Below are 14,562 nucleotides of genomic sequence, written 5' to 3' on the forward strand. Positions count from 1 at the left end.
AAAGAACAGTATCAGAAAAATTCCTCTCAACTGCCCGATCTGAAGATTATCGACCAATTTCTGTACATTCGAACCGAACACGCAGATGGAAAGGCGGAGCAAGACAGTCGAACTTGGAAGTTATGGGTTCCCGAGCGATTGAAGACCGACGTTCTTAAACAAGCTCATGACAATCCTACTTCAGCGCATGCCGGCATGCAAAAGACCATAGAAAAAGTTCGAAGAAGTCTGTTTTGGCCCGGCTTAGCTAAAGATGTTCGAGAGTATATTCGTAGTTGTGAGGTGTGCAAAGCATGCAAAGCTCCTAATTATACTCTGCGGCCACCCATGGGAAACCACATACCAACTTGTCGACCATTTCAACGATTATACATAGATCTGCTTGGACCTTATCCACGCAGCAAAAATGGACATGTTGGTTTGCTAATTGTCTTAGATCACTTCAGTAAATACCATTGGCTACACCCCCTGAAGAAATTTACTTCCGTAGTAATCCAAGAATTTCTGCTAAAGCATATCTTTCATGCATATGGGGTGCCTGAAACTATTGTTAGCGACAATGGAAAACAATTCAAAGCTACAGAATTCAACGCATTCTTGACACAGCTGGGAATTAAACATATGTACACGGCACTATACTCTCCCCAAAGTAATGCGGCGGAACGAGTAAATCGTTCATTGTTAGCTGCCGTGCGAGCATATCTTCAGCAGGATCAGACATACTGGGATCAGCATCTCTCAAGTATATCTTGTTCGCTGCGATCGTCACTACATCAGTCCTTAGGTTGTTCACCATATCGAGCCCTGTTTGGCTTAGATATTCTCACTCATGGGACGGATTATAAGCTTCTGAGGGATTTAGACTTGCTGGAAGAACCCGTTGTCCCGGTAGCTAGGTCAGACAATTTAGCTCTAATTCGAAAAGATATACAGGGCAATATTAAGAAAGCGTATGAGCGCAACGTTGCTCAATACAATTTACGAGCCAAGCCTGTGTCGTTCCGAGAAGGTCAGGAAGTATTTCACCGAAATTTTTCCTTGAGCAAATTCACGCAAAATTTTAATGCCAAATTGGCTCCTAAATTTCTGAAATGTCGCGTGCGGAAAAAACTGGGTAATTGTTTCTACCTCCTGGAAAATCTGCAGGGCCGAGAAATAGGAACCTTTCATGCGAAAGACATTCGATCCTGATTCCCGCTAATATTCCGTCTAACGGTGGCATATTATCGGGTGGTGTAACGGTTGCGGTTGGACAATACCGATGCAAAATATGTTATCGCTATGGTGCTCGGATATCGCATGCAATAACCTTGGGCCAATTATCGCTGCAGGGCATAGTATAGTTGGGGTGGGTGCAAGCAAGCTCGAGGTAGGGAACAGCTGAGCTGAGCTGCCGTAAGTGCTGTGCAGCGCATCGCAACGGAGCTTTCGAAGCCGAGCTTTAAGATCGGTAAGCTCTTATTTAAGCAGTGCAAAAGCACCAGAACGTTCTCTTTCGAAAATTTGAATCTGTGCAGCCGGTGGCTATCTCCGCGTCGGTAGCAAATATATAACTAAATCGACCACGTGTAAGCCCAAAAGAAAAGAAAAGTAACCCAAATAAGTGCCACAAAGACAAACCGAAAAGAAATAAAACGGAACGGGGAAAATCCCACACGGTGGGCGCGCCGCAAAAATCGGTCGAAAATTAATAATCGTGCGCCGAGAAAACTGGCAAGAAACTACCCTGGCGAAAAGTGCATATTTGCCTCGCCTCGCCAGCAAGTGTTGTTCTTGTTGCAAACCCGTGCGTCCCGCAGCTCTGCCAGGAGAACCCAACGCTCGTGTCTCCGTGGAAAAGTCCGAAAAACTGGTATGTTACAGTGCCCTGTAGGGAAAAGTTAGATTTTTTTCTTAGCCCTCGTGGTTTTGGTTCTGTTTCGCCCATAGGGCCCTGGCCCCGAGCGGTAGCCACCCGGCTCTCCCCAAAGTTCTGCCCCACCCACACCAAACTCCCACCCTTGACGGGAGTACTCTTCGGAGTCGACCTTGGTGTGGGGCGGAGATTTGTTGTCCCTTTTGGAGTCGTTGAAGCATCCACCTGCCCGGCGACATAACCTCCACCGGCCATCACCCTGGCGCCATATCTAACGTACGCGCATAGAGGGCATAGAGGGCATAGAGATCACCCCCCCCCCCCCCCCCCTATGCGCCGCTAACTCGCTGTCTGCGACGGCCTAGAAGACGCCGCCACGGATCCGGACCCAGATTTCGTAGCATAGTGTAGTTTTAATTGTAATTTTTTTTTGGTTCCTTCTGAGCACTTATATGACTATGTAACTTTCCTTAACTCTGCGTCACAGTCCAACCTCGATAGGCGGGAATGTGAAAGTTCTCAAAGCGGAATTTATTTTTTCGGGTTGGGGACCGAAAAACTTAATCATAAAGTAACAGACTACAAAAAAAAAAAAAAAAAAAAAAAAAAAAAACAAAAAACCTTTTTCATACCCCCCCTATTTACCAATCCCCCTCCGCCCAGGGCACACATTAACATGGTTTCCACAGCTCCACAACGAAAGGCGCCTTTCAGCGAGGGACCACTGTATTAAAGCCGTAAGTGACCCAATTTCAATTTTCTCCTTTGCGCCTGTCTTCGTCAAAACCTAAAACGCATGAGCAGCGGCCAGCCGCTGCTGATAAGAGAGCGCAACGCTTGCGTTCCACACGCTCGAAGCTTTTCGGTCTCTTCGGTGCCATTCTGCTAAGCTTGCCTTGCTCGCATTCCCTGCATTCTTTTAATGCATGGAAACGTAGCCAAGCTATACACTAACCAACATAGAAAAAAACATCTCCTCAACCCAGAAAAAAAAAAATAAAATAAATTTATAATGTTTAATTAAATTTCGTTTTGGCTCACCATTGCTGATCGCTGGTATGACCCCCGCTGCTTTTGAAATTTTTTTTGATTTTTATTTTTTTTCCTTTATACATACCTAGTTTACTTATTTCGAATATCCTATATTATATTCCTATCTTTTCTATTTATACTCCACCGTTTATATATACCTATATCTATAAATTTTTTTTTCTCCTTAGGGATTAAGCCTCCTATTTTTTTTCATTCCACTAAAATTTTTCTTAGTTGCCTGCTGATTGTAGTTTAATACTTGTGTTATTTTTGGAAGTGAAACTTGGTTTGCTAGGTTTTGATTGAAGCAACATGTTTATGATGAAGTACAACGAAATATATTGAATGTTATTAGCAATGAACATGGAGTAGACTTATAATCTCCAAGGGACAGGGTGACGTAATGGGGTAGGGTAAGAATTTTAGGGATTTCCAGAACCTTCGCACCACTGGAAATCATGGAAGGGGGGGTATAGAATCGTGTGGGTCGACTTCCATCGCAAGACCTCACGCCCGCGAGAGTTTGGAACACGCCGACGAAAGCCACTAGTACTTTTCGGGTAAGCCCTATGATTGTGCCATTTAATGTCCGTTATGCTCGGAATAGGCATAGTGTTGTTTTCGGAGTTCGCTCCCGGTAGAGTCACGGGATTCTAAAAAATTTAAAGTTTATGTAGTAGGAGTCGAGACGCGGTCAAACGAACCCCCCCCAAGTTACCGAATGAGCACGGAACCAAAGAATCCCCCCCCGGCCGTGACCTCGACATCCCCTCCAATCCATCCCCTACTCACGGATAGAAATATATCGTGGAAATGTTACAAGGTGTTCCTCGAAGCTTTTCCCGACGATGACGATGTCGTCGAGATATGCGAACGCGAATGGTTCCATGTCTGCGCCGATAACGTGGCTGAAACGTGGCTCCCGCGGAGTGTAAGCCGAAAGGCATTACTTTCCATTGGTATAACCCTCGGCCGGGTATCGTGAATGCCGTGGCTTCCCGGCTGTCGCGGGCCATCGGTATCTGCCAATACCCGTTTTTCAGGTCTAGGGTCGTGATGAAGTGGGCATTTCGGAGTCGCTCTAGTATGTAGTTGATCCTGGGTAGCGGGTACGCGTCCGGGATGGACCGCTCGTTTAGCTGTCGATAATCTACCCACATGCGCCATCTCCCGTCCTTTTTTTCGGGTAGTACCATTGTTTTATGGGTCGGTTGTCCCTCATGACGATGGTGTGTTCCGTTAGGCCCGTCGTCCCTCGGATGCCTGCGAGTGTTGGCAGTTCCTCGTCTAGGAATTTCCGTATTTTCGGCGCGATGTCGGGAGGCCATGGGTCGGATATTCGTTCCGAATCGTCCTCGGGTGGGTCGTCGATTCCTGGGTTGCAAGTGTGGTCGGGGTTCTCGGGGAGGATTGTTGTGTCGAATGCGCTTGGTGGTTCGACTTCGCGAGTGTATTCGCTTATGCTGGCGACGATGGCGGGTGCCTCGATCATGAGTAGGGGGCTCGTGTGTGTCCTGGGGGGTGCTTGCGCGACGTTATACTCAGCGTGATGTACGAACGTGCGGGTCTCGATGGCGATCGTAGCGTTTGACCGACGGCTAGTTTGGTCGGTGAGGTTCACCGACATGGCTCCAGGCGTGGTGCTGGGCCGCATGCCGGCGCCGTACGAGGTGTTGCCCGGGAGGCGTTCCATGATGTCGGGGACGATCGATGGTGCGTCGGCTCCAGGTGCGTCGGGATTCCGATGGGTGCTTCGTGTGGCAGTGATCGCCTTTCCCGGTTCCTGCCTGAGAGGACGCGGGAGTAGTGGGTCGGTCGGTGTCGTAGGGGTCGTTTTCGCGTCGAGGGCGGTGTCGACGCGTTCGTTGGCCAGGGGGGCGGTCGGAGGTGGTACCTCGAGCGCCTGGCTGCTGCGTGGCGGCTGCCGTTGCTGGGGCCGGGTTGTCTTCTGGAGGGGCGTCCTGGGTTCCTTTCCCTTCGTTGGTGGAACCGCGTCGGTGCCCTCGGGAGACCGGCTCGCTTTCTTCGTGGCTTTGCTTAGTTTTGGTTTTCTCGAAGTGGGCCTGGGGCTAGTGTGCTTCGTCGTGGCCGTGGGTTCTGTGTTCCTTGTTCCTTGTGCTCTTGTCTCGTGTCGTGGCGGGGAATTCGTTGGCGGCGGAGGTCTCGAGTTCGTGGGTCCGGGCGCGTGTACTTGGCTAGCGGTGATCGTCGGCGTGTTTGGGGTGGGGCGTCGGGAGCCTTGGATATGGAGGTGTGTGGCGCCACATTGTATTGTGGTTTCAATGGCGCACAGGAAATCCATCCCTATGATGGCTTGCTTTACCATATTGGGTAGTACCAAGAGTGGCATCTGTACCTCTTGTTCGTCTAGTTTGACGCGTGCTAGCAAGATCTGAGTTATCTCGCGAGCCGAGCCGTCTGTTAGGCGTATCGGGACGCATGCGGCTCGCAGGTCGATGTCGCGGCCGAGTTTGCGGGCGAGGTCGGAGTTGATGAAGCTTCGGGACGCCACGGTGTCGACCGTGGCTTCCGCGCGCCGTCCTCCGATGGTCACTCTCGCCATTATCCGTCCGTCGTGTACTTGTAGCGCGTCGTTTCCCGACGGGTCCCGGCGGCAACAGCCCACGGTGCGCGTTCCGCGCCTGCCGCATTCCCAACAGAAGAGGATCGAGGGGTTGGTGCAGTCGCGAGAAACATGTCCAGCTTCTCCGCAGCGTCGACAGGCTGCGCGTGGGTTGGCGATGGGTGTAGTGATCATTCGATGTGCCGTTTCCTGTGCTGGAGCGCCGGCCTGGTGCGGCTTCCTTGCGGGTTCCGAGGTGTTCCAGTGAGGCTTTCGGAATTGGGCCCGATTCGTCCCGCTTTCGTTTTGTTGTGCCGTTGGTCGCGTGTACCTGGGTGGTTGTCGAGGGGGGATGAGGGTCGCTGGTACGTTTCGTTCCTGGATACTCTCGAACTCTGTGGCCAGAGTCAGACTTCTCAGTTCGTGCCTTCGCACGTACAGCTGGTACGCCGGGAGGGTGTTGTCATAGATCCGGCTAAGTTCCTTGGCTTCGTCGTACCCGGCGTGGTGCATGAGCAACTGGAGCTCGATGACGAAGTCCTTAAACGGTTCGCCCACCGCTTGTTTGCGGTCCCTGATCTGGTCTTCCAATTGCTCGAAGTACCGGGGAGGCAGGAAAAAGGCTAGGAATACCTGGCGGAAATCGGCCCAAGAGACGCTCTGGAGTCGGCTGGTGCGGTACCAACGGTTGGCTCGGTCGGTGAGGAGCTCTGCCATGGCTCGCGCCACGTAGTTCATGTCTACCCCGTACGAGAGGGCACGCTCTTACAGTAGTTCGACGAACGACAGTGGGTCGTCCTGCCCGTCGAACTGGATTCCCCACTTTCGGATCCGTTCCGCCATCTGTGCGGCGTGACTGTAGTAATGACCGTCTGTGGGGCCATTTCCTCCTGCTGTCGGCAAGATCCTTCTCATGGGCGAAGGCCTTGGTTCCGGGGGCGGGGGCTTCGGTAGATCTTCGACGGTTATCGATGTCGGTGAGGTGCTGGCTTTGCCCTCCATGACTCCTGGAACCTGTAGGCTGAGATGGGGTCCGTCTTTCGCTTCTCTGTTAGTGCTGAGATGTCGGGCTGGGGCGATCTGGCTCGTCCTGGCGATCTGGCGTACTGCCGCTCGAGCTCTGCCAACCTGACCCATGCATCGTGTTCGAGGGGCCCGTCGACTAGTTCGGGGTGGCGGCACTGTTCCCGTTTCTCTGTCGCTGTGTCGCGCTTTCGTTGCGCAACTCTTGCCGTTGGTATTGTGCGAGGTCGGTGTTTTCTTTGGGTCGTTTTCTTGTGTTCTTTTCTAGTGGCCGTTGGGTTTTATTCCACAAACCCTCGCTGAAGTTCCCTCAGGTCCCTGCTCGGGCGCCACTTGCGATGGACCTATTTCAGGCTGAGGTAACCTCAGTCCCGTCCAGGGGTCAATCCACAAGAAATTTGTAGAAATGTGATGGAACCTTAAGGGCGGCGTCAGGGGGCGGCCTGTCGTAGAGAGGTGGATCGGGGCTAGAATGGGCGTCGCTCGTCGTGTATACGAAACGACTGTGTGGACTCGGGGTGGGGTGACGTCGGTGCCTCGGCTAATTGGGGTGAACTTACGCAATCGGGTGTTTTTACTTTGATAATTTGACACTTTATTGTAATTCTTAGTGGTTTAAATGAACTTATTTTAATTGGGCGCCGATGTCTTCTGGTGAGTTCCGGGTACCGCGTCTGTACTCCGGACCGGGTCTCTGCGTAAGTTTTGGTATCACGACCGTACTGTGAGCCGGATCTCTGCGTAAGTCGCTCTTTGGTTCTCGTCGCCGTCTTTTTATAGGCCCGTATTGCTGGGTCTGCGGGTTTGACAAATGCACTTCCGCGTCGGGGTGCACTTTGCCGTTCTTGGTGATCGTCGCAGATTTTGGCGGCGCCGACTTTCCTCCGTCGATGAACCCGGAAGACCGCACTTGGCCGATGGCTTGGCCGGGAGTGGGGAAAGTTCGCGTGACCTGATGTCTTTGGTCATCGTTATGGAGTTGGCGCGTGTTGATCGGTGGTTGCTTGCGGAGGGGGGCGTTGGTCGCGGGGTGTGGTGCGATGCTCTAACCCGAACACGAACGTCCAAATCCCCAGGGAGTTTCGTCCTCAAGATAAGTTTCCGATAAACAAGAGAGATATGGAGGGAGAGAGAAAGAGAACAGAGGCCCTAGTAGTAAATATGTACTCTAGTTCATGAATAGTAATCGTTCGATTGTTTCGGATTGTTAAAGTTATTTTATTTGTAAGACAGCAGAAGATCAGTATACAGATTTATATGTGCTTCCGAGTAACATACGCAAGAGACAGACGCCGAAAGAAGAATATCGATATGAGAACATCGATATGAGAACATCGATATGCAGCAGGGCACATGCGCAGTGTTGTTAGAGGTCAATATCTAATTATCGTGGCGGTCACTTTGAACACTCCTCCTCAACACAACGTATCTTTACAAACTTTAAATATACTTAACTAATATCCAATAACATGTCAAGCACTTATAAACGATCTTTTAAACCAAATGCGAATACAAATACAAATACGCAATGTTGACTTCACCTCTCTTGAGAACCTCTCGAATATGATGTATCTTGACGTCGATGTGCTTTGTACGTGCATGAAACATGGGGTTTCTAGCAAGCTGCTGTGCTCCAATGTTGTCGCCGTACATCTGAATAGCTGACTCCTTGGACATCAGCTTCAAGTCAATCAGTAGGCTGCGAAAGTATATCGCCTCTTTTGCTGCAGATGATAAGGCTATGTACTCTGCCTCCATGGAACTGAGGGCAACCGTCGATTGCTTTCTTGACTCCCAAGAAACCGCTCCTCCCGCCAACATGCATACATAGCCAGTGAATGACTTTCGGTTCGTCATATCACTTGCCCAATCTGCATCAACAAAACACTCAATTGCCTTTCCTTGCTTTGTGTAGCATATCTCCCAGTCGATAGTTTTTGCCAAATATCGAAGGATGTGCTTGGCTGCCGCTTCATGCTCGGAATGAGGATCCTTGTTTCGTTGTGCTAATTTGTTCACCGAATGCGCAATGACCGGACGAGTCATAACAGCAAGATAAGATAACTCTCCAATTAGCTTTTGGAACGATGTGATGTCGACCCTGCGGCAGTCCTCTTTGTTGCATGCCACCTGGTAACCAGCTTCAAGAGGCGTGGACGTCTGTCGACAATCTTTCAAATTGTACTGTTCGAGCAACTCTCTAATATACTTCCGTTGGCTGATTGAAATCGCACCCGTACTGCCTTCACGTTTCACCTCAATACCTAAAAAGTATTGCATAGGCCCGATGTCAACCACATCAAATTCTGCTGCGATCTTTATCTTGATATCAGATATATCATCTAGGTCCTTACACGCCAAAATAATGTCATCTACGTAGACAGCTATTAGACACATATTTTTACCTGGCTTACAATACAGACAGGGTTCGTTGACTGTCGGTATAAAACCAATGCGTTTCAGCGTTGCATCCAAAGTAGAGTTCCACACTCTTCCTGATTGTTTTAGGCCATATATACTTTTGTGAAGCCTCAAAACGTGATTTGGGTGAACTTCGCTGATGAAGCCCTCAGGTTGTCTCATAAAAACCTCATCTTCCAATTCGTCGTTGAGATACGCCGTGACAACATCCATTTGATGTAGGTGGAGACCATGTTCGACTGCAAGTGCAATTATCAACCTGATAGTTGCGTGGCGTACAACTGGTGCAAATGTTTCCTTGTAGTCGATCCCGTAGCGTTGGCTACAACCTTTCGCCACCAGACGTGATTTGAGCCTGTTCACGCTTCCATCCGGATTGGACTTAACTGCATAAACCCATCTGCATCCAATGGACTTTTTCCCGCTAGGCAATTTAGTAAGCGACCACGTGCCGTTCTTCACGAGAGATTCGTACTCGTCCTTCATTGATGCTTTCCATATCTCGCCTTCAGTAGACCGTTCAGCTTGTGCGTAGTTTTGTGGAACTTGTACGTCTGCTGCCAGTATCGCATTGAGCATATGATACTGCTTCCTTGGTCGTCCTGGTTTGCCCGTCCGTACTATGGTTGGGCGTCCTGGTCCTCTTATTGGTTCTGGAATTACAATCTCCTCCTGATTTTCTGGCTCATTTTCTGGATCTTTTTCTTGCTCGCTATCCATTTCGGGTTCAGAGTCCCTGTTTTGTTGAACCTCAATTGATGCCATTTTATTGGAACATGATGCATCTAGTTTGCCCCTTCAGGTTCTACAAAAATGACATCCCTACTCTCTACGAGTTTCCTGGTTTCTTAACTGACCAAACGGTATTCTTTGGCCGTATCCGAGTAGCCCACCATTATATACTCTAAGCCTTTCTGTGCGAACTTTGATTTCTTTGTTTTATCTAGAGCTATCGCTACTGAGCCAAAAACTCTTAAATGCGATACCACTGGCTTTCTACCTGTCCATATTTCAAAAGGTGTCACCCCGCTCAAGCAGCTGCTTGCCACTCTATTTCGCAAATACGTGGCAGTTCGAATCGCTTCTGCCCAATAGCATTCACTTAACCCAGCATGCAGCAGCATACTTCTTGCCATTTCTACCAATGTTCTGTTGGCCCTTTCTGCAACTCCGTTTTGTTGAGGTGTATATGGCACTGTTAAGTTTCGCTTTATTCCATTTTGGTTTAGGTAATTATCAAAAACGTTTGATATGTATTCTCGGCCATTGTCGCTTCGTAAAACCTTGACTTTTCTCCCAGTTTGGCACTCAACTTGACTTTTAAATTCTTTAAAAGCCTCGAAAACCTGATCTTTGGTTTTTAGGAAACTTACTGATACATATCTTGAACAATCATCAATGGCGAAATATCGATTGCCTCCCATTGACTGCTTTTGCATTGGACCGCATACATCAGTATTTATTAAGTCTAGATCGCCCTTTGACCTGTTTGTGCTCGATTGAAATGGTTGCACGCAAATTTTACTTTTTGCGCATGTTGCACACCCTTTTTTTTGGCTTGTATATGCCCTTGAGACCTATTACCATCTCCTTGTTAACCATTTCCTTTAATGCGTCAAAATGTACATGGCCGAACCTATTGTGCCACTTGAATGCATCTGCCTCAACATTTACAATGTTCATACACTTTTCCTGATTGTCCTGAACCATAAACAATCCATTTTCCAGATGTGCCTTTATAACTATTTTTCCGTTTTCAAAAATCATCGCTTGATTTTTCTCAAACATGTTTTAATAGTTTTGTGACCGATATAAAATTGTACTGCAAATCTGGTACCAAGATAACCTTTTCCAGCGTAACGGATCTATCACCGAACTTTACTTGAACAGTTCCATGCCCTTCAGCAATAAGTGATTTACCGCCGGCTAAAAATACTTTTTGATTATCTTCCGTGAACGACACAAAGCGTTCCTTGTCACAACATAGATGCGCCGTTGCGCCACTGTCTATGCACCATGCACTTAACATCTGGTCATTTGGCTTAGCTAAATTTAGGATTGGTACATATTTTTCTGGTTCCACTTTGGCATATTCGGTTACGCAAAGCATTGTACCCAATCTTTCCCCGCTTTTACTGTTTGCGCCCTTGTTGTTTGCTACTTCCTGCTTGCTTTTAGCACGGCATTCCTTAAAACACTTTTTGCCCTTCTTAAAGTTTTTCTTAAAATTTTTGTTGTCATAACTGACGTGTAGTTCCGCGCTACTTGTAATTTCCTTGCTAATGCTATCTTCCTGCCTATTCGCTTCTTCAGAAATTTTTATTTTTAGCATGCTCAAGCTCGGCAAATCATCTCGCGTCTCAATCGCAACAACAAAACTTTCATACGATTTAGGCAAACCATTTAGCAACACAACTGATAAGATCTTTTCATCAACCTTTATGTTGACCTCTTCTAAAGCCTCGTGTACCACCTGGAATTTCCGCAAATATTCCTGTGCACTTATACCATCCGACATTTTTAACGTCAACAATTGTTTAATTAAAAGCACTACCCTTGCTGGTCCGCTTGGCCTGTGAATTTTATTTAGCTTTTGCCATGCCTGTGACGACGATACACAATTTTTAATATTGTTTAGTTGGGTCGATTAAACACAAAAGTGAAATCGACGCCAACGCCTTTTGATCCTTTAGTTCAAAAGCTGCACGTTGCTCATTTGTTGCACTTTCACTAAGCTCAATTTTACCACTGACGATTGGCCACAAATCATTTTGTATGAGAACACTTCTCATCAAATCTTCCCATGTGCTATAATTGTTTTCGTCCAGTTTCTCAATATTGAAATTCATATTTCCACTCATTTTTTATACTTATTGTCCCACAGTGCAAAATTTGTAACTGTCGATCGTCTCATGCACAAAGCAACTACGACGACAATACTGTTGTCCGTGTCTTTCTTTTGTTTTTTCGTTTTCTTTTAAGTATCCCTCCGAGTTGCTATTTACACACACACACTCGCGATTTTCTATGCCTTGGTATACACACTTTTGGGTATACACACTCGCGGTTTTGTGCGGCTTGGCATACGCACTTTTTGGTATACACACTTGAGTCTCCGTTCGCTTTTGTGTTTCTTGATCCGTTGGGACTGCTTTATTTTGGACTTTAAACCACGGCAACGGTCCGATTCGCTGCAAAATTCTAATCAAAAAAACACAATGCGAATCTCCGTTGAATTTGTTCAACTTGTTCTTTTGCCTTTCTATGTACACACATACACTAATGAGTCTGTTCGGAGCAGAACACAGCCGATTAGCTGCTTGCCAAATAGCACCTAATTCTTGGCCCTCAGCCGCTTATTTTGTTTGTTACTTATGTCTATGTCACTCATTTGTTTGTTAAAGCTTTGCGCTTGCTTGCCCTGCTAAACGCTCTCTGCCAGCTCGCTCTTAGCTATCTCCGCTTTGCGTCTGCCTACCGACGTCGGCCAAGCGAAGCTGCGCTTAGCGATCGGAGCGGCAATGTAAAGGGCAGGCAAGCCACACTTGCAATTTGGATGTCACGCATTAAAGAACATATCGTAATTTTATTTCTGCGCCGAGTTTTATTTAATTCGAAATAATTAGTCGGCCGATTGGGGATAAAAAACATTATCTCCACAGAGTCTATGCCATTTTTTTAGCACTGCTTTTCACTAAGCACCAAACAATGTTTATTGTTTCTCACTGTTTCTGTTTTATACTGTTTCTGGGTGAATTGGTGTCTGGGCCCATAACCTGTTAAAGTTATTTTATTTGTAAGACAGCAGAAGATCAGTATACAGATTTATATGTGCTTCCGAGTAACATAAGCAAGAGACAGACGCCGAAAGAAGAATATCGATATGAGAACATCGATATGAGGACATCGATATGCAGCAGGGCACATGCGCAGTGTTGTTAGAGATCAATATCTAATTATCTTGGCGGTCACTTTGAACACGGATAACATTTATCTATAAATTATAAACATGTTTCCATAAGAAACAGCAACAGATCGACACATTTATCGTTTGGGTATCGATTGTGGCGACAGCCCATTGCAAATTCAATAAACGTCAGGTGCAAAGCACTAAATCTTCCAGTCCTGGCATCCGCCACACCCACTGCTCCACCAACCACCTCCCCCATCCGTCCTCTCACGACTCTGCTTTCCCGCTGGCAACATGAAACGAGCAGCGACAATACACAGGGGTAGGGAAACACAAACACAGAACAAGACACACAACAGGCGGACAACGCCCATGAGGAGCTGAGGCAGCAGCAACCAGCAGAAGCCTTACATAATGCCACTAAGCAAAAGCCACTCATTCAGGTAATTAGGCTTTGTTGTCCACCTCTCCTGCTGCCTCTGCTGCTGCTGCTGCGCCTCTTCATGGCCATCCTAGGACCTGGATCTGGACCTGGACATCGTCGAGAGCTCTGGCTGTATTGTTCTGCTCTACCTCCACTTCACTCCACTCCACTCTGCTCTGTTCTGTTTGCTGACCAAATATTTCCATTGACTCTGGCTCCGGCACCCGCCCGCCCGTTCAGTGATTGCGTTTGCCTTGGCCATGCCTTTCCCTATGCTATCTTTTACCTTTCCCTCGCTTTCCTGGGAAAACTATGGAGGCCATGGAGCAGTCCACTCACCACTTTCTGTTTTCCCTCCAATTGCAGTGGCGTTCGGGCGTGAATGTGCTGCGAAAGAACTCGGTGCGACTGGCGGAGGTCTGGATGGATGAGTACTCGCAGTACTACTACCATCGCATCGGGAACGACAAGGGCGACTGGGGCGATGTCAGCGATCGTAAGAAACTGCGGTAAGTTGTGCGGAGGATGAGAACAAGAATTCATCCCAAATACAATTCCAATCCCAATCCCAATCCCAAATGCTCATCCCAGGGAGGACCTGCAGTGCAAGAGCTTCAAGTGGTATCTGGACAACATCTATCCCGAGCTCTTCATACCCGGCGATGCGGTGGCCCATGGCGAGGTAAGTCCTTTGGTTTCCCCAGTGTTGTCAACACCCCCACCCCAAACCCCAATCCCTAGGACCAACCCCACACCCATCAACTGAAACACTAACCCTGAAAACTGGTTCCAACCCACACGATATTAATCCCAATTCGCAGATAAGAAACCTAGGTTATGGCGGTCGCACCTGCTTGGACTCTCCAACCGGAAAGAAGCACCAGAAAAAGGCCGCAGGCCTCTATCCCTGCCATCGCCAGGGCGGCAATCAGGTTTGTTTTGCAACAATCTCAGCAGCCCTGCGACCGCCACAAACTCTGTTCAAGAAGCACAAGAAAACCGTAAACCGAAAACCGAAAGATAGAACCTCTTTGATCCGTACTCCCACTTCGTTCCCACTATATATACATCTGGCAATGTGGTGGCATTCTCTCCAACTCTAAGATTTTATAAGACTCTTTGATCCTTTGCTTTGAACAGCTCTCAGGTCTCAGACCGATCTGAACTCTCTATGAACTCTACATAAACTTAATTTCCAGATATCACACATAGCGTCGGGCATGTGCCTAGATGGGCAGGAAAGGCACCAAGAAGCGGCCACCGTTTCCGTGTATCAGTGTCACGGCCAAGGAGGAAATCAGGTATCCACATACCGGCCAGAAACGGAGGCATAG

The 14,562-nt window shown here is 48.0% G+C and overlaps 1 protein-coding gene across 1 annotated transcript; it reads left to right on the forward strand.

Annotated features, from left to right (window-relative positions):
• Positions 1 to 13,525: 13,525 nt before the first annotated feature.
• LOC117192869 (putative polypeptide N-acetylgalactosaminyltransferase 9) lies at positions 13,526 to 14,562 on the forward strand. The gene is made up of 4 exons (XM_033397621.1): positions 13,526 to 13,737; positions 13,820 to 13,910; positions 14,050 to 14,229; positions 14,428 to 14,562. Exons 1-4 carry the CDS (start codon positions 13,541 to 13,543, stop codon positions 14,560 to 14,562), a joined length of 603 nt encoding a protein of 200 aa, XP_033253512.1. The 5' UTR covers positions 13,526 to 13,540.

This window comes from Drosophila miranda (genome assembly GCF_003369915.1).
Source record: "Drosophila miranda strain MSH22 chromosome Y unlocalized genomic scaffold, D.miranda_PacBio2.1 Contig_Y2_pilon, whole genome shotgun sequence".
Taxonomy (NCBI): domain Eukaryota; kingdom Metazoa; phylum Arthropoda; class Insecta; order Diptera; family Drosophilidae; genus Drosophila; species Drosophila miranda.

Bases quoted from the DNA above. Each gene is read 5' to 3' on its own strand.
- LOC117192869 (XM_033397621.1), top strand. From the start codon at position 13,541: ATGGAGGCCATGGAGCAGTCCACTCACCACTTTCTGTTTTCCCTCCAA. The intron at 13,911-14,049 runs GTAAGTCCTTTG...CCCAATTCGCAG, and splicing joins ATGCGGTGGCCCATGGCGAG to ATAAGAAACCTAGGTTATGG. The intron at 14,230-14,427 runs GTAAACCGAAAA...CTTAATTTCCAG, and splicing joins TCAAGAAGCACAAGAAAACC to ATATCACACATAGCGTCGGG.